At 42.9% G+C, this 20,091-nt stretch overlaps 1 protein-coding gene across 5 annotated transcripts in view; it reads right to left on the bottom strand.

Annotated features, from left to right (window-relative positions):
- Positions 1 to 20,091, bottom strand: part of ALLC (allantoicase) — a 124,299-nt gene that overhangs the window by 51,822 nt on the left and 52,386 nt on the right. For all 5 annotated transcript variants that reach the window (XR_003855684.1, XR_003855685.1, XM_029595806.1 and 2 more), the window contains 4 exons: positions 11,811 to 11,898; positions 7,960 to 8,085; positions 5,974 to 6,053; positions 685 to 817 (listed from right to left, as the gene is read on the bottom strand). Coding sequence is in view for 3 of the 5 variants with exons in the window: in XM_029595806.1 (XP_029451666.1) it covers positions 685 to 817; positions 5,974 to 6,053; positions 7,960 to 8,085; positions 11,811 to 11,898 (427 nt within the window). In the remaining 2 variants the exon portion in view is untranslated. The remainder of the gene's footprint in view (positions 1 to 684; positions 818 to 5,973; positions 6,054 to 7,959; positions 8,086 to 11,810; positions 11,899 to 20,091) is intronic.

The following is a 20,091-nucleotide window of genomic DNA, read 5'->3' as shown; positions in this document are numbered from 1 at the left end:
CAAGAGAGCCTGGAAGTCTGGAGGATGCCCAGGATGGCTAGTATTGACCAGGGAGAAGAGGGTGGATCAGGAGTCTGGTATCAAAAGCAAGGGAGAGGGAAAGGAGAGATGCCATTTCCACAAATACACAGAAAAAAGGTAAGTTATGTGGTAGTTGCCATAGTCACATACTCATGGGAAATGGGGCCCTGTGATCTTATACTTCTCTCCAGTAATATTAGATCAAAAGCAAGACAGTTGCTGTTAAGGTGAATGCAAGATCAGACTCGCTATATCTACAAGAAATAACTGAAAGTGACCCCTTCTGATCATTTACACCATCACCAGGCTAAGCGGCACCATCAGTCTGGACGGCAGGGAGAGCTGCCGGGACAAGGCCCTCTCAAATGGCACAGCTGTCCAGCCCGGATTCTCTTCCAATGACACAGCCACAGTCAAGTGCCACTTACAGCTGTGGCATGGCAACATACCCCCTGGACCTGCTGTCTTGCCCACCAGACCTGCTCTTATTGGTGAGCTGAACATGTCGAGAGATAAAGTAAGGAGTGTCATTTAGCAATTTTGAAAAATTAGATTAAGTGCCTCATTCACTAAGGTTTTTTTCCCCTCATAGACACAGAATGGGAAAAAAAGTTTTAGTGAACCAGGCATTAAGTGCATTGAAATATATAAAACATATTTTACCTGGGTATATGTTGAGTCTTATATGAGTCCACCTCTGTTTAGATTGGACAGAAAAATAATTGTGGCTGGTATCTAGATATCCTGCTTTTAGCTCTCTCATAGGAACGAGAGTCATCCAGGTGTCTGACTTAAGCTGATGACAAATATCAATAAGTTAGTTACTTGGATCACAAGAGGACATTTCTGTTACCTATTACCTACAATACTGTGGAGCTTGTGCAGTGAACCTCATGGGAGAAAGTTGTACCAGGTAGTTCAGTAACATTTTTAAGTGCCCATTAAAATGGGACTTTCTCAGCGTTTGGGCAGCTCAATCCCAATGAGTGTGTTATGCACCTCTGCCAGCATATGGAAAAGGAGCAAAAGCTGATGCCACGACCATGTTGTTCTGCCCCAACATCAGCCCGCCAGTATTCTCCATCTCCAGCAGATGGTGGACATGCATTTCTCTTTGGGGGATTTCCTGTGCATAAAAAAAAAAAAAAAAAATAGAAGAAGAAATGAAGAAAGAAGTTGGAAAGGAGATATCAGAAGGAGATATCAGAAGGTTGAAACATCTATATAGCATCACTTGCCTCCTGAGGTGATACCATATGGACCCTCCTTCAATGGAGTGCCTCAATCCAGCAGCCTTGAGTGACGTGGACATAAAATTAATTTAGCGGTTGCAGGCCGAGAGAGGCTCAGTGGTGAAGGCTTTAGCCCTCTCCCCCCACAGCCAGGACCTGGTCCTGCTCTCAGCCAGGGAGGGCTGAGCTCAGATAAAAAATTTTCTTACTTCAAAAAAAATAAAGAAAAAATAAAGACAGCACAGAGAAGAAGGTAAACAGGAGAAAGGGTCTGTTACCTATCCCTGTCTCTGAGGAGTTCCGTGAGGTAAGGAGATAGTGCAGGCACAATGGGTTGAGAAGCTGTTTAGCTAGGCCCCGCTCGCAAACTTCTCCCTTTTTGGCATGTGGTAGGCCGCGAGGTGTTTTCATGCATTTTGTGCTGTGGGCCATCGGCGTGCGCCTGTGCCCCCATTTGTCCGTTCCTGTGCGTCCAATGTGGACGTTCTTCCTTCTGGATGCACCTGCTTAGGTGTCTTTCTTGGTGCTGGTACTGGGCACCCAGTCTGGGTGCCTAGTTGGACGTGTGGCCCAGGCACATATACTTGCATGCACATTTTTTGTTCACAAATTTTTGTTGCGGCCATTTTCGGTGTGGGTTTAATGCACAATCCGTGGCTGATGTAAGTTCAGTAAGAGAGAACTAGGTACAATCTCCCTTTACCTTAGTCTTTCGCTTAGTAGGAGGCATTGAAATAGAGGAAAATCTTTAAAAAGCATCGGAGATAGAGAGAGCTCTCACTCTGCTTCCTCATGCAGCAGCCATCTTGGTCTCCCAGTGGTTTTTTAATTATTATTATTATTTATTCTATGGCCTTTGGCCCCTCCAGCCTCACCCTTTGGCACCAATATAGTAGAGCAGTAATTATTTGAAGGACTATTAATGACCATTCATCATGTATATGCCAAGGGCCCAGGAAGTCCAGCTTCCCCCCTCTGCCAGAGGAACTCGGCATCATAGCACCCTAAGTGCAGCCAACCAGCCAATTGGGGGTCCTGCTACATGACTTTGAAAGCTTTTTAGACATCACACACTGGCCTTACATAACTCATTTTAAACCCATTGTAAACATTTTCTCCAGGGAACAAGTATAGATGAGTGGTTTTTCTCACTGACACTTGTCAGGAAGCAGAGTGATAAGCTGACAGAATAACTAAGCATTTAGGAACCACATCAAATTGATGGGCAGCATGGCATATATTAGTTATGAATCTAGTGTGATAATTTTCTGAATACACTGGGTTACCTCCAGGGCCGGTGGAAACACTAGGCGAACTAGGCCTGGGCCTAGGGTGCCGAATATTAGGGGGTGCCGCGAGCAGTGGTATCCCGAGGGGAGCCAATGCCCCCGGGCGCAGGGAGGCTCATGCAGCCACCAGTGGACCTCATCCCACTGGCGGCTGAGCAGAGACATGCATATAGCAGGCAGATCGGCAGGGCCGTAGTGGAGCTCACGTCACCACGGCCCGAAGAAAAAGATTGCGTTTAAACTCGCTGATGCTCCTCCTCCTTCCTGCCTGCATGGCCCCGGAAGTAAACGTTGCCGGAGCCGCCCAGGCAGGAAGGAGAAGGAGCATCAGCGTGTGCAGAAGAGGAGCAGCGCTTACGGGCCGCCGCGAATCCCAAGTCGCAGCGGCCCGAGAAGAGGAAGAGGCCCGGTAGCAGGGCCACTGCAGAGCCCATCCTGCGGCGACCCGCAAAGAGGAGGCCCAGAGGTGAGAGAGAGGCTGAGGGTCTGTAGAGTGTGTGTGTATGCGTGTATGAGATGAGTTGAGAGATTGTGTGTGAGAGTGAGTTGAGAGACTGTGTGTGGGAGTGAGGACCTGAATGTTTGCAGTGACAGCATGTGAGAGCCTCTGTGTGAGAGAGACAGCATGTGACAGTGAGAGCCTGTGTGTATGAATGACTGTATGAGAGACAGCATGTGACAGTGAGAGCCTGTGCTTGAGCAAGACAGCATGTGGGAGTGAGAGACTGTGTGTATGTGAGAGAGAGAAATGCATGTGAGAATGAGAACCTGACTGTGTTTGAGGGAAGAAGATGGAGAGAAAAGAAATAGAAAAAAAGACAATATAAAAGGAATTGACAAAAAAATAAGAAAGGGAAGGTGGGGGAAAAAAAGCCTGTGACCAACCGATTAGAAAACGAAGATCAGACAGCAAAGGTAAAAAAAAAATTAATTACTTTTGAGTGATTGCCACATGTAATCTTTGGGAATGTGCAAGAATAGCACTTTCTCTATGCGGATCTCACAATGTACGAGATCAGCATGGAGAAAGTGGAAGCCCACGGGGCCTGCACAGAGGAGGCAGCAGAATGGGCTTCAGTGTCAGTAGCAGCAATCGGCGCCTCCCCAATAGCCTGCAATGACAGTGGCAGCAGAGGAATGAGAGAGGTTCCAAGGTTGCTGGCAAAAGAAAGAGAGGGGTCTGCCTTTAGTGTGTGCATGTGTATGAATGGGACTCTGCCTGGGGCTGTAAGTATGTGAATGCATGGGTGCCTGCCTGGGGGTCTGTGTGTGTGAGAATGAATGTGTGCATGCCTGGGGGATGGGGAGGGAGTGGTGTGAAAATGAATGGTAGCCTGCCTGGGTGGGTGGGTGTGTGTGTATGTGTATGTGAGGGAGCCAGTGAGTGTGAGAGCATGAGTATGTATGAGAAAATCCAAGGGAGTAAGAGTTTGTGTGGGGGGGGTGGAAGGGGAGAGTGTGTCAGTGAGAGCGAGAGGTTATGGTGGATATAAGGGCATGAATGTGTATGTATGTGACAGTGTATGTGTGAGAGAGAGAGGATAACCTCCTAATCCTCAACAATATCAGGGTGACTGGAAATCAAGAGCTCCCACAGAAGGGGACAGCAGGGGCTTTTTAAATTCTTATTAGTTTTAATTATTGAATGTTATTTGATATATCTGCTATTTTGAAATATTTTATTGGTGTTTGGGAAATTGTAAAAAATGTATATGATTTTAATTAATAGAAATTCTATTTATCAGTAGTTTTAAAATATTCTTTTATTATGGTTTTACTATTATAACTGATGCTTTATGTTTCTTGATTTTATTTGTTTTATGAGGAATGGTGGTTTTATTTTTCTATTGTTAATACACGGAGTCTGGCTTCTTGGAATTTCCATTTCGGTTTTTGTCTAATTTGTGCTCTTTTATTTTGTATTCTGTATTTGGTGAGAGTCTGTCTCTGCTCTGTGTGTGTGACCGTGATGAGAGATTCTGCTAGCATGTAGAGTCTGTATAGGGATCTATAGCAATCAGGTTTGTTTTGTTTCCTCAGTATGTGGTGTATTGGTATTCTAGGACCCAGTGTAATATTTACCCTTGCTTTTTCACAGGTAGGGTTATTGTTTGAATCCTTGGTGTTATTACTGTTATGTTACAATGGGATTGCAGTATAGATTTTGAGTGTCTTTTTTGCAGGGTTTTGTGTTAGTTCACAATGTGCCTGGCAGTGGAAGCTGTTTTGTGCTGTTATTACTGTGAGGTAACACCAGAATTTGAAAATATCTTTTAGTATGATGAGCTGTAAGGGAAACATCCAAGCTCCATTGTTTGGGGGAATTTTAAGTGGATGCACAGAGTTACAGAACTGAAGGTGTAGGATTCGTATTGACATTCTGTCCCTTCCTATATATTCCAGACTTCACTCTCATAGCCTCATTCAACTAATTCTATATGGCTATCAAATAATTTTATAGTAGTTTTACTAGAAGTGTTAAACTGGCCAGCTTTTTAAAATTACGCAGAAGACCCTTTGGACTTTTTTATTAACACTTTTTTTTAACAAATTTTAAAGCAGGATCCGTGCTATAGAGGTGGGTGTGATGAAGAAATGTCATTTTGGCTCCCCCCCCCAAAATAAAATTCTTCTGTCTAGAGATGCCACTGATTTTCTGTGACCTTAAGCATTAGTACAAGAAGGATTAAGGGGGGGGATGCTGGAGAGGCACACAAATGCATTGGCCCCCGGGCGCCGGAGACCCTTGGTGCGCCACTGGGTGCGAACCATATGGGGCCGCAAGTGGCGGCAAAGAGGAGTGGAGATTTGGCGGGCCGCACGCAGTGCCCAACCTGCTCGCAACCCAGAAAACCACACAGCCGGTAGGCGTGATCGAGAACGATGTAGGAGTCAGGGCCGAGACCGGGGGGGAGGGGGTTCGCAAGGGAGAAGGCTCGCCTAGGGCGCCTAGTCCCCTTGCACCAGCCCTGGTTGCCCCATCACGTTTTTGGTAAAGATCAAATCACATTGTCCAAAATGCTGTGGCACACATCTCCTCTTTGCCTGAATATCTTTAGCTGTTGACGGCACGATCTGGAATCTTCAGTTCAGATAGCAACAAACAACCAGAAGAAATAGTGCCATCAGCAAAGTAAGACAAAGCTCCAAATACCATCAAAGCAAAATGAATTAACTTGCAACTTATTCCAAAGAAAATTTAAAACCCCCTCATTGATGAAAAATGTAGTTTATCCATGTTCCTTTGATACAACTCTGGATTGGTCTGATTGCTTGCATAAGTAATTTCAATATGGTAAAAAAAAAAAAAAAAAAAACCTATTGTTAGTTATAGATAAAGAACTTATTTGACTGTGTCCTTCACTAACTAAATGAAAGCTCAATACAGTATGTTCAACTAAAACTAGATGTTAATATAAACAATATTGTACCTTTGTGACAGATTCAAATTCCTGATCTGATGCAGCGGTTCCCATTCTCTCTCCTCTTGATGGCAGTTCAGGTAAATCTTCTTCAAAAGCATCATGAGCAAAGTACAGAAAAGCACAAGTTCAACAAATCCTAAGCATGATGACAACTGCATTACTGAACAAAAACACTACATCAAAATTGTAACATTAAAGTATTATAGAAATTAATAAAGACTGTTGCCTAAAGAGAATAAGCACATGCTGGTAATTTAAAATATTTTAACTTATTTTTTATTATGTTAAGAAAGCAGCCCCAAGGCCCTGCAGATCTAGGAAACGCATATAAATATCTTATTTGAATCCTTTTGAACTGGCCCCCAACTAAGGTTGCCAACTGGCTCCAGATTTTCAGGAAAGAGGAACTTTGCTTGGTGAATCTGCTGTTGGGTTCAAAGATTAGATTTACTTTCCTATCTAGTCAATTGTACAAGCTATTGAACCGAAGGAACTAGAAAGGAAAAAAAAAGTTAAAACATTCACAACCAGATCTAGGCACACTTTTAGTGTGCAGCCTGATTCAGAAGCATACAGAACTCCAATCTGCTAAGAGATTTGTTGAATATATTTTCCTCTTATCTTAAAGGTGAATTTTAAAAGCCCGGCGCGCACCAAAACAAGGAGATACGTGAATGTGTCAGGCCAGCACACACCGAGCAGATTTTAGGAAAATTCTATTTATTGAGCAAAGGTGATTATCAAACACTGCACCAGTAATAACAACATTGAATGCATATTAAAATTACACAAAAGAAGCAGGATATAATAACTCTAAGGTTCTCAAATCCATCTTTGGCTTATTTCCCCCTCCCCACCCTGAAGGCCCCTATCATTAGCAGTTAAACTTGTAACGTATTCACAATCAAGCTACGGATTCTTAGCGATAATGATTTAAGATATGGATCCCAAATCTTTACATTTTTGAAGCCTTTCTGTACTACTATGAGCCACTGTTAATTTTTCCATCAGCAATACAGTTGTATGACATTTCTAGACTAGGTGGGCTCTCGCTTATCCATTGGGATAATATACATTTTTTAATTTAACAATTTGCCTTCCGGACAAACAATAACAGATTCGTATTGGCTATAGTATGCTCATCCAAGATATCTAATAAACACAGCTTAACTTCAACCATAAGTGTACATCCCGCCCATTTTGAAATATGCCCAAAAACATCTTCCCAAACCTTTTGGATGGAGGGGCATTTCCAAAAACAATGATACTAAGTGCCCTCCAGCTCATCACATTTAAAAAGTTCTTTTCCAAAGTATTATGAGCTCTAAAAGGTCTCATTGGGGAAAAAAATAATCTATGTAGTATCTTGAAATGAAATGTATCTCACGTATATCTGCACTTTCAAACCGTAAATTATCCTCCTCCAAGATAGAGTTCAAATCATTAGACCATTTTGTCGTTACCGCAGTAACGTTGTCCAATGGCTGCTTCAAGGCAAAATATACACAGTGCAACTTCCATCGTGGCAATCCTGCTGCTATATGGGGCTATTAACTTTTTTAGAATCTAGGTTTCATAATCGCGGCAAACACCGCAATATAAAGACTTGGAAGTTGCACTGTTGTAAATTTTGCCCTGAAGCAGCTATCGGGCGAAAGGCTGGACAGCATCGGCAATTTGGTTCTTGTAACCTGCTAGTGAAGGGGTTCTGAGGTCTTTTCCTCCTTATTTTAAGAAAATATTACTCACATCATTTTGAAATGACTGTTTAGGAAGTTTGCAATAAAAACATGCTTAAAACAATATTTACATTTTAAGGGGGTAATTTTCAAAGGCACTTACGAGCAGAAAGCCCAGTTTGAATACAGTTGTGGTGGGTATGCACATATAAGTATGCGTGGAACACAATTTTGTGCCCACTTCAGGAATCTATCTAGCTTGAAAACTGAAAATAATGGCAATCTTATAAGACTTCAGTGTACAGTTCATTACCTTGTTTCAAGCTTGCTGCCTGAATTGACATGCGAGGAGCATAGTTGCCAGTGAAAAACCGAGTGTCTACATCAAACCCATAAATAATACCTGGCACGCCCAGCTGGATGATACACCAGTCATGACCTATTAAATGACAAAAAATATTACAAAATGTAACTTAATTGCTGACTTTATATGTGAAGGTATATATACATGTTACTATACATTAGCTTTCATGGCCTCTACAGCAAATTTTCTACCAATAGAAACATAATTAACATTCTTCACATATTACAAAGGACAACAATCAATATCTAAATGTTAATGGTTTGTAGAAGAAAAGGAAAAAATAAAGACTCAAGTAGAGGATGAGAATTTACATCAAGATTTTCAGCATTTTAATAGTAAACTTTCAAAATAGACCACTGTGCACAATTTGCTCATGAAAGTGGATATGTAAAGATTTATGCAAGTATTTTATAAACTGTGTGACAGGTGCCACAAAGTTTATAAAATAACACATATTTCTGCCACAAAAGTATGTGCGGATGTTGTAGTAAATCCGTATATGTCCAATGCCAAAAAACTCTTACTTTCTCTACCCATTTTATAAATGTACGTATGTATATTTTTGGTACATAAAAATATGTGCACACGGAAAAAGCTTGTACAATTGCTCAACACAGCACACACTACAAGTGAATGAAAAAATTGTAAAAAGGAGGAAAAAGGACTTTAGATGTCACTTCATAGACCCACTGGCCTTAAAGACATAAACTATGTAACATGTCTGCTTAATAACTTAATTTAAAAACAGAGGCAGGCATTTTATTAAGTATGCATGTATACCATTCTGAAAATCCTTGCTGATATTTGGACTCAACAGTTTGCCAATGCCTCCACCCGTCCACCCAGTCCTTCTCCAGTTACATCTCCAGCACTTCACCCTGAACCCCCACCTGCTCATCCACCCAAGATCTGCAGACAAAGCACACGTCTGATTTGAATCTGCCAGATGTGGATTGGAGTATGCCTGCTACATAATCTGTAAGAAGTAGAGAGATTGTGGATGCCCTTCAAGGGGCTTTGCTCAGACAAATGGTGATGGAACCCACGAGGAGCAATTCTGAGACTGGAACTTATAAATGGAGATAGTGTCTCTACTATCCGGGTAGGTGCCTACCTGAGCATCAGTGCTCATCAGTCCGTATTGGGTTGATATAACAGCCAAGATGGCAAAAAGTCACACAAAGAGCAAAGTCCTGGATTTCAAAAATACAGTCTTTGGTAAAATGGGGAAGTACCTTGAGGGAAGAACTAGAAGACTGGGAGAAAATGGGTGAAGTGAAACAACAGTGGACCAAATTAGAAGGAGCTATAATAAAGGCAACAAATCTTTATGTAAGAAAAGTAAATAAAAGGAAACCGATATGGCTCTCCAAAGAGGTGGTTGATAAAATAACAGCAAAAAGATCAGAATTCACAAAGAAGAAAGGAACTCAAAAGAGGAACACAGGGAAGAAGATCAGGTGACGCTGAAAGAGATGAGAAAAGAAATCAGGAAGGCAAAAGTTCAGATGGAAGAAAAGATCACCAAAGAGATAAAGCAAGGTGACAAAACATTTTTCAGATATATTAGAGAAATCAAAAGGGCTAGAAGTGGAATTGTAAGATTTAAAGGAGACAAGGATCATTATGTGGAAAAAGATGAGGAAAAAGCAAAAATATTAAATAAATACCTCAGTTCGGTGTTCACTAACAAAGATCTTGGAGAAAGATCATGGCTGGCTGGTAAGAGTATGGATGGATGGATGTGCGGATAGATACCATGCAATTTATGGTGCCTGAGGAGATACATCCCAGGATGCTAAGGGCGCTCAGAAAGTGCTGCTGGGTGAGCTGAAAGATCTGTTCAATAGATCCGGAGAGATGGGATTGGTACCGCAAGATTGGAGTAGAATGGTTGTGGTCCTGCTTCTCAAAAATGGTAGCAGAAAAGAGACTGGAAACTACAAGCTGGTTAGCCTTACCTCAGTGTTAGAAAAATTAATGGAGACTGCTAAAAACTAGGATCCAGGGTAACATGTTTTTTTCCAGAGGAAAGTCATGTTAACCAAATCAGATTGTTTTTTTGATTGGGTGACTAGAGAATTAGAGCAAGGATAAGTACTAGATGTGATTTAACTGGATTTCAGCCAAGCTTTTGATACTGTCCCATATAGGAGGCTCTTGAACAAAATGAAAAGCCTGGGAATGAGTCCTAAGGTGGTGGAATGGATTACAAATTGGTTGATTGAGAGACGATAGTGAGTAGTGGTAAATGGAATTTACTTTGAAGAGAGAAGTATGTGTAAGTGGAATGCCTCAAGGATCATTTCTGAGGTCAGTTCTGTTCAATATCTTTGTGAAATTTTAAGCACAACATAGGAGAACGTGAAAAGGACAAAGTCAGTAAACATACAAAATTCTCACTGGAAAAAATGCCAATTTCAGCTAGCAGTTAATTTTAGGTTTAACATTTCTACATAGGGTAATCTGCATGGAACAGCTATTACTACCCTAAAAAAAAGTTCTGAGCAGACTGAACAGACCACTTGGGTCTTTTTCTGCTATTATTTCCTATGTTACTATATGTATTTATGTTTTTTTTAGACTTGGTCCTGTGCTAAGTGTACTAGACAACATCATCACTCTGATCTCAAAGCCATAATAACTACAGCATTTAAAAAAAATAGGAAAAATTAACATTAGACACAATATTCAGAGGCATGTAGCCTGATATCTCACAAGTTAACAGAGGTGAAGATAAGTTTGATAAATTATCTGGCTAATTCTGATAATTAGAATTAGCTGGATAATTTATCCAACTAACTTTGGTTATGCCAAAGGGTAGTCCTAAAGTTAGCAGGATAAAGTTATCTGGCTATCTTTAAGATAGCTAGCTATAGCAATAGTGTGGCTATATCACTGAATATCCCTCCAGAATATGATGAATAAGTTTATCTGGCTAACTTTGCAATCCTGCTAATGACTGAATATTACCCCACTGATATTGCTTCCAAGACACCTGTTTCACAGTCAAACCAGGCCCTAGAGAGAAAAATAATCTATCCTAAACAGATGATTACCTATATAAAAGCTGAAGTGATACCAAACATACAGTATTCACTGGTTTGAAGAAATTTGCGTGCTACTCTATAGAAACTAAGTATTAAAAGCTGATTGTAACCTCTTGTCTACCTGCTGTTAAAATGGCAAGCAAAAGCATTTACTGAACTCTTCATTTCAATCCATATGGCAAAGGTGACCAGCTCCTGTCCTCAAGAAACACAGGGTTGATTTTCAGGATATCCACGATGAATATGCATGAAATAGATTTGCATGCACTGCCTCCATTGTATGCAAATCTGTCTCATGCACATTCATTGTGGATATCATAAAAACCAGACCTTTGTGAGGTTCTTGAGGACCGGAGTTGGCCACCTCTGGCATATATGAGCTCATTTTTAAAAGTTTCACCACATGGACAAATGGTAAGAAAACTTTACTAAATGGGTGATATACATTTATAACTTTGAAAATGAATAAAGGGCTTGACCAAATAGATCTCCTCTAACGTGAACAGTGGAAGATTGGAATATGAGTCTACTATAACAGCTGAAGAAATGGAACCTACAATTACAAATGCTGCTTTTACCTCTGCTAAAAAATGTTAGCAGGATGAAGAACTTCTGTGCTAAAATATGGTAAGAAAGAAAGAAAAGAAAAATGAAACAATTGTCATCCTTAATGATAAAAAACTTAAATTATGATGTTCAGCAGAGGTATAGGATTGTAGTATGTTGCTTATTAATCTGTACATGGCTTACCTGGAATCCTTTTTCTCCTTGTCTCCCATCCATCCATCCACTTGCCAAACTCGGTAAATACATCTGCTTTAAATTCTGGATTCCGTCTCTGCAGAAAAATATATTTTGGATGTTGATTTTGAACTCTTTATCATTTTACTTGGAATAGGTTATCAATAGGGAGGTCAATATTCAAAGCACCATTCTGCACTATTTAGCCGACAATACGCGAATTATGCGGCTAAGTAGCAGCTGTTGAATATGTGCCCATGTTCAGAGGCCGCCACGTAACCATATAAGTCCCTTATATAGCTAAAAAGTTAGCCGTATAAGTTGTGGGCGGATTGGGGCGGAGCGAGTTAGCCGTACAATTTATGCGGCTAACTGCCAATTTTCAGACTTAGCCGCATAAGTTGTACAGCTAAGCTAGACGAGCCATAGAGAAGGTCTAAATTTAGCCGGTTAGACTTATATGGCTAAGTGCTCAGTTATACATGTATACTCAGCAGCATAGCCATGCTACTAAATATACATTTTTACTTAGCTGGATAAGTGCTGGCTAAGTAACTTAACTGACCAGTTTTGAATATTATTCCCAGGATATCTAGAATAGAAGTAGCCTAGTAATTGTGATTAATTTGGGATTAATATTCATTGAGTATAAACAGGAATGCCAGCACTATCTTTGCAGTTATATTCCATTAATAATGTTTAGTCATAGTTGTTTGTGCCACAGAATAAAAGTCTAAGAAAAACGGAAAAAAACTAACTCAAACTTATGCGCTGCTTGAAGCACAAAGAAATACAAAGTGCAAGGTCGCATATCCAGCTGGTAAGATGCAGATTTTTTCTAACTGACACATCCATATACCACACATATTTTCCCATTATGTTCATGGACTATTGGATTTAGAAGGTGTGGCGTATATGCAGCTTGATTCTAATATGCACATGCAGAGGTCCGAGTCATTTTGTTTAAGTCAATACTATCCTCCCTTTCTCAGTTTCCAACTCCCCTCCCCTACTGTCGCTCTCCTTACAGGCCTTCATCCCTCACTCTTGCTCCCCCTTTTCAGTCCTATATCTTTGCCTACTTTTAGGCCCCATCCACCCCCTCAGCCTCTGACCTCTTCTCCCTCTCAGCCCCATGCTTCATCTCCCATTTCAGCCTGCATGTTACCTTTTTCAACTCCCTGCCCTTTCTCAGTCCCACAGCATTCTGTCTCCCCTCATCACCACCCTCACAAACCTCAGTTATCCATTTGAGTTTATTACCTTAGCAGGTGGTCAGGGCCTGTCTCCCAGAGCAGCAGTATTCACAGAAACACAAGGCCGACAAATAGCAGAATAGGCTGCTGAGACTGAAAAGAATGTACATGTTCTTTACATAAGAACATAAGAAGTTGCCATTCTGGGTCAGACCAAGGGTCCATCAAGCCCAGCATCCTGTTTACAACAGTGGCCAATCCAGGTTACAAGTACCTGGCAAGTACCTAAACATTAAATAGATCCCAAGCTACTATTCCTTGATTAATAGCAGTTTATGGACTTCTTCTCTAGGTACTTATCCAAACCTTTTTTAAACCCAGTTACACTAAGGGACAGATTTTAAAAACAGCGTGAGGGCGTAGATTTGTTCGCGCAACCCGGCGCAAACAAATCTACGCCCGATTTTATAACATGCGCTCAGACCTGCGCACATGTTATAAAATCTGGGGTAGGCGCGGGCAAGGGGATGCACCTTGCACGCGCCGAGCCCTAGGGGAGCCCCGATGGCTTTCCCCGTTCCCTCCGAGGCAGCCTGGGGAAAGCCACTCGGAGGTAAATTGTTTAAGAGAAGTAGGATATAAATTGCAGGTTAAATAAAATGCTCCGAAATAGGAGCGGCCTCGGAGGGAACTTTCCTTCCGCCCCCCCCCCCCCCCCCCCCCACCACCTTCCCTTCCACTTCACCTATCTAACCCGCACCCCAGCCCTAACTAAAACCCCCTCCTGACCTTTATCTTGAAAATTACGCCTGCCTCCGGACAGGCGTAACTTGCGTGTGCCGGCCAGCTGCCGGCATGCCAACCCTCGGCACGGCAGCTATGCCGGAGGCCTCGGTCCTGCCCTCGGCACGCCCCTTTTTTGCAAGCCCCGGGACATACACGCGTCCCAGGGCTTGCACGCGCCGCCGAGCCTATACATTTTCTCAGGTTAGGCGTGTATGTTACACGCGTAGCCTTTGAAAATCTGCCCCTAACTGCTGTAACCACATCCTCTGGCAATGAATTCCAGAGCTTAATTATGCGTTGAGTGAAACAGAATTTACTCCAATTTGTTTTAAATGAGCTACTTGCTAACTTCATGAGGTGCCCCTGTGAGGCAGCGCCCCTAGTGTCCCCTTGTGAGCATGTGCAGTACCAGGCTGGGAACCTGGTCCCCTTTAAATCCTCTAGAGGGAGAATGGCTATAGGCAAGATCCTGCCATGCTAGAGGTGCTTGGAGAGCGTGCCCAGTACAGTGGAAGATAAGTTGCTGAGCCAGTGGGAAGAGGATGGGCCCCCATAGATCTGGGATCAGGAACTCCAGACCTCTGTCTGAGAGAGGGTAGACAGACTTCTGGGAAGTGCCTGTTTAGCTGAGACTAGAGAGGTCTTTGTATTTGTAACTGTGTTTGCCAATCCTGACTGTGTTAAGTGTGGCACTGTAAATAAACACACTGAAGTTACAAGAGAGTCTGAGTGTGATTCCTCTGGCTATGTCCAAGTCTTGACTGCTCGAGTGCCACAGCCCCCTAGTCCTTTTATTGTCAGAGAGTAAATATAACCGATTCACATTTACCTGTTCAATTCCTTTCATGATCTTGAGGACCTCTATCATATCCCCTCTCAGCCATCTTTTCTCCACACTGAACAGCCCTAACCTCTTTAGCCTTTCCTCATAGGGGATCCATTCCATGTTCTTTATCATTTTAGTCGCCCTTCTCTGTACTTTCTCCAGTGCACCTATATCTTTTTTTGAGATGCAGCGACCAGAATTACACACAGTATTCAAGGTGCAATCTCACCATGGAGCGATATAGAGGCATTATGACTTCCTCCATTTTATTTGCCATTCCCTTCCTAATAATTCCTAACATTCTGTTTGCTTTTTTGACTGCTGCAGCACACTGAACAGACGATTTAAGTGTATTATCCACTATCCACTATGACGCCTAGATCTCTTTCCTGGGTGGTAACTCCTAAGATGGAACCTAACATCATGTAACTATAGCAAGGGTTATTTTTCCCTATATGCATCTCCTTGCGCTTGTCCACATTAAATTTATCTGCCATTTGGCCACCCAATCTTCCAGCCTCACAAGGTCACCATGGTGCTCCCTCCTCCTGCTCTTCCTCGCCTTATAGTACCTGCACAGGCTTCCTATCTAAACCTGAAGAAAGCACAGCAGGAACAGGAAGAATAAGTGGGATAGGTGCATGCTTTTTTTCTAAGGATGTGCTTTTGTCTGAAACAAAATCTCAAAATTTCCTGTTCAATTTCTTATGCTTTATTTAAAATGAAGCATAAGAAACATGAACAAAATTTTGTCTGTTTTTAGTTTAAAAAAATAGGAAAAGGAGGCACAGTCAGCTCCAGGGCCTTGCCCCTCCCCTCACCCACAGAAAAAAAAACTGCCACAAAAATAGCCCTCCCCCCCACCCAAGCTCAGTACCATCCCCCCACCTCGCCTCTTACTCCCATCAATGCCTGCAAGTCTTCACAAAGCAGGAGCAATCCTCAGTCACTCCTGCCCCACCAGTGCAGTTTTTCACAATGGTGCTGGCCTGCCCAATGCCAGTGTCATCATGAATTTCTGCCATACAACAAAATGGCACCAGCCAACCCAAGGCTGCCATCATTTCGTTGTACAGAAGAAATTCATAATGGCACAGGCCTCACCATTGTGAAAAATCACATTGATGTGGCAGGAGCCACTGGGGATTGCTTTCTCTCCATAAAGATTCGCAAGTTGCAAATAAGTAAGAGGTGGGGTAGTGGGCCCAGAAGGAGATGGCACAAAGCCTGGGGAAGACTTGACTTTTTTTTTTTCTATTTTGGCAGTGGAGATGACACCCAGACCCAATATTTTTTCTTTACTATTAGTTTTTTTTTGTTTATTTTACTTTAAATAAATGAAACAAAATGAAAAACAAAACAAAATTGAACAAATTTTCATGCTCTTTCCATGTCTGTGCAGCACATGTTGCTTGTCCATCAGCACCACACCTGTGCAGGTACTGCTGCTATGGGAGACAAAATGGTGGATCTGGGAGGTCAAACAACTCAGGAGTCTCCAAAGAAAGTCCAAGATACTGGTTTTCAACCCAGTCTGGATCCACCTGTTCAGTCTTGCTTTCAGGATCAGATATATTTGCATACATTACCTCCACTGTATCCAATGCAAATATACTATTTTTGTATCTCGTAATCCACCATGGGTAAATTGTTTAAGAGAAGCAGGATATAAATTGCAGGATAAATAAAATGCATATTCATTGTTGTAACCCATACTTTATGGATCATAATCGGGTATCAAAAGATTTCCCTTATCATGGTGCCCAATTTTCACTTTGCAAGCACTTGAGAAAAATTCTTGGTCCAGCAGGAGAGAGGCACAGATAAAAATGACACTACACCTCCATGATATTACAATGGACTATCACATATGCTTTCTCTGGAGGTTGGAGAGAGAGGGTTGTGCTTAAAATTTATTTTTAATTAAATTATTTAGTAGGTTTTAAACTTAAAAGAAGTAATTATGCATGAGTAATCTTAAATTCAAAATAAAATTGTTAGAAATTCAATGTTAAATATTTTACAGCTAAAATATCTTGCAGAATATATATATAATGTAACATAACTAATTTTTCAAGCTTTCAATAACTAATTTTTCAAGCTTCTCTCTTTTCTTTTTAAAGGGATATCACCTATGAATTCTCAACAGGTAAATTCTTCTGTAGGTAACCTATATGTAAACTGGCCAGAGATGTTATTAAAGTTCATGAGAGTTTAAGGCTCATGGTTTCAAAGCTGGAGTGCGTTGGCACGCTTTGAAGTACAATCTGAAATCCTTGACCTGGTCCAGGTTCTCCGCCTCTGCTCTTCAATACCTACTATCCTAAGTAGTAAAAACTCAACAAGAGAACCTAACTACTCTCTTTGCTAATTTTCTTCTTGTACTCTGTCAGTCTATGCCTATTTGTCATGAACCTGGCTACTAGGCAGCCTCCCCACCAATAGGGGTCCTCACAAAGCCACGTTCACACCCACTCTAGCTGCCATCTTGAAGGCCGCATGACTCAGCAAGTCATGCCCTATAAGAACCTCCCTCACAGTTGCCTCGGTACCGCTTCATGGAGTCACCTTGGCTCTTTGCTTTGGCCAAGCTTGCACTTAATGCTTGCTACAATGTGGCCTTCTTGCCATGTCTTGGTTCCATGTGGCCTTCTTGCTTTACCTAGTTCCCTTGTGGCCTTCTTGCCTAGCCTTGTTCCAGCAGGGCCTGTTTAGACCTTCATGTATTGTCCTGTCTTGTCCCTGTATGTTTGTTGTCCTTGCTCCTTGTTTTTGGACCCTTGTCTGTGTCCCTTGTCCTTCTTAATTGTTCCTGGATCCTTGTCTTGCTCATATCCTATTTAGGCTTCTTGCCTGCTTGCTTGTCTGGTCTCTTGTCTGTGTTCCTTGTCTTATCCTTGTTTTGTTTGGGCCTTCCCTGAATGCAATTATTTTGTATCCTGTCCTGTTCAATCCAGGCCCTCCAGTTGCCTCCTTTGTCTGGGTGTTCCCTTGCTGTGCTCCTGTCCTGTTCCTTTTGTGCCTCTCAAAGGTCCTGATTCCTTATGAGTATCCTTGTGACCCTTCTGTTCCTGTTCTGCGTCCTTGCCCTGCGTCTTGTCCAGGCCTCCCAGTGGCCTAGTTCTCCAGTGTGTTCCTTGCCCTGAACCCTATTCTGGCCTTGTCCTGTCTTGTGTCTATATATCTCCCTGTCCGGTCAGTGCACTCCCGGTTCCAGGGAGTACCTATTTCTTACTCAGTGCACTGCCTCCAAAAATCCTGCTGGCCACCAGAATCCACAGGCCCAACCCAAGGGGGAGATGGTTAGTCAAGTGAAGACTGCTGCATGCCTGACTATATCCTGCCATGTATTTGTTACCCTTAGGGCTAGATTTTAAAAGCCCTGCGAGCGTAAATCCTCCTGGATTTACGCGCGCGCCGGCGCGCCTATTTTGCATAGGCATGCGCAAAGCCCCGCGATGCACGTAAGTCCCGGGGCTTCGTAAAAGGGACGGCAGGGGGCATGGCAGCAGTCTGGGGCGTGTCCTGGGGGTGTGTCCGGGGTCAGGGGACGGTCTGGGGCGGGTCCAGGAGTGTGGCGATGGTTCAGGGGCGGACCGGGAGGGCGGTCCCGAGTCCCCTGGCACTGCGGCCTGTGCCGGGGGATGCCGAGGTGGCGCGAGCAAGTTACGCCTGCTTCAAGCAGGCGTAACTTGCACAACAAAAGGTAGGGGCGGGATTTAGGTAGGGCTGGGGGGTGGGGTAAATAGGGGAAGGTGGAGGGACGTGGAAGGAATGGAGGCAGGCTGCGCGGCTCGGCACGTGCAGGCTGCCGATTTTGCGCAGCCTTGCTCACGCCGACCCCGGATTTTATAAGATACGCGCGTATCTTATAAAATCCGGCGTACTTTTGTTCGCGCGCGCGTACTTATTTAAGATTTACCTCTTAGTGGTGGGTTTAACCTCAAGGGCACACAAACATATTTATTTCTTCAGAGCTGCTCCGGCTCGCAATTTAAATCCCATGCTCAACTCTTAATTCTGGGAAGATACTTTTTATGGGGGTAAGCTCTCGCTTATGGCCTGGACCATAGTGTCTTGCTTTCAGTGTGCATGTAGACTGTAAGTGCATCCCATGAGGTGAGAAACTGTGATAAATCAGATAGGACCAGACAGGACCAGGTGTTAATTAAAAGTTTACTGATTGGTAATCATTAAATTAAGTCCATTTGTCTTTAAGACTGAAGTGTGTCTCTCTGTAAGTAGGTATCCTTTTACTCAGGCATCTGGGCAGAGCTCCCAAGGTGATATTTACTCTGCAAAGCTCACCCAGCAGCTAACTGGTAATCCTATTGAAGGGGTTCCCAACTTCACAGCAAAAAGGAGTACTTTAGGTCATCTTTTCCTCGGACACCCAGCCTGTCCTGGTCCCATAGTGTGGAGATCCAGTTGGGGTCTCCCGATCTGGTTCTTTCATCCTTAGCTGGTATTTCTGGGGGACTTGTCTTGGGGAGACGTCAGAGGAGATCAAGCTACCTTAGCACTGCATCCCAGTGAGGAGGGAAGATCCAAAAACCTCCCCATACTCTTCAGGTTCAAAAAATACTTCTAATGGTAAGCTGGATATAGCGTCAGCCATCACTGTCTCTCTCAGCTTGTCCACCTAAGATTTAGAGTGGACTTATAAGTCTTCAGTCCCTTGGAGGAGAGCCCTCTCGCCCCAAGAGGGTATCTGGCATGAAAATCTATCTCTCTGTAAATTAGTGTAAGAAGGACCCTCTGGCAGGGAGTGCATGGTGAGGTATCACTTCTAACTGAAACTCCTTCTGAGTGAAACAGGGAGGCCTCACCAGAGTGTAAAACTTAAACATCCTTACTGTTCCAAGGCTTCCTATAACTGATCCCACGGAGCCTAAAATGATTGGTATAAATAGTATTGAGGCATCCAACCACAGCCCTCCAGGTGGAAGGGACTGAGGGGGATGGATGGCTCCTTAATAATGGGTTCTATACAGGGACAGTGACATTTGGTGGCCTACCGGGGGTTGCCACATATTATTCCAGGAAAATCATTGCCAGCCACTAGAACCTGCAGGCCCAACCCAAGGAGGAAGTGGCTGGTCTGGCGTAAGACCTTGCCCTGCTCTGGCAGAAACCCCTGTATTGCTCCTTTAGGGGGAATCCCCTTATCCAGCCGAGAATATTTTTTATTTCAGGATACTTATTGTGATTTTGTGAATCTAGTTGTTTTTTTTTTTTAATTATAAAGGACATATATCCTTGTCTATGGCCACCAAAATTAGTCCACATATAGGCAAAAGCACAGAAAAGATGTCTGAGAAGAGCAGCAAGCTGAGGGGGGGAAAAGATGGAAAGCTATGTACACAAATGCTTGCAGTCTGAGCAATAAAGTTCCAGATCTGCAGGCCCTAATGGTGGAGGCTGATTTTGTAGTTATTATGGAGACATGGTTCGGTGATTCTCATGAATGGGATACCGCCGT

The sequence above is a fragment of the Rhinatrema bivittatum genome, chromosome 3, assembly GCF_901001135.1.
Source record: "Rhinatrema bivittatum chromosome 3, aRhiBiv1.1, whole genome shotgun sequence".
In the NCBI taxonomy this organism is placed as follows: domain Eukaryota; kingdom Metazoa; phylum Chordata; class Amphibia; order Gymnophiona; family Rhinatrematidae; genus Rhinatrema; species Rhinatrema bivittatum.
The sequence above is the reverse complement of the archived record's forward strand: the minus strand, read 5'-3'. Positions and strand labels throughout refer to the sequence as shown.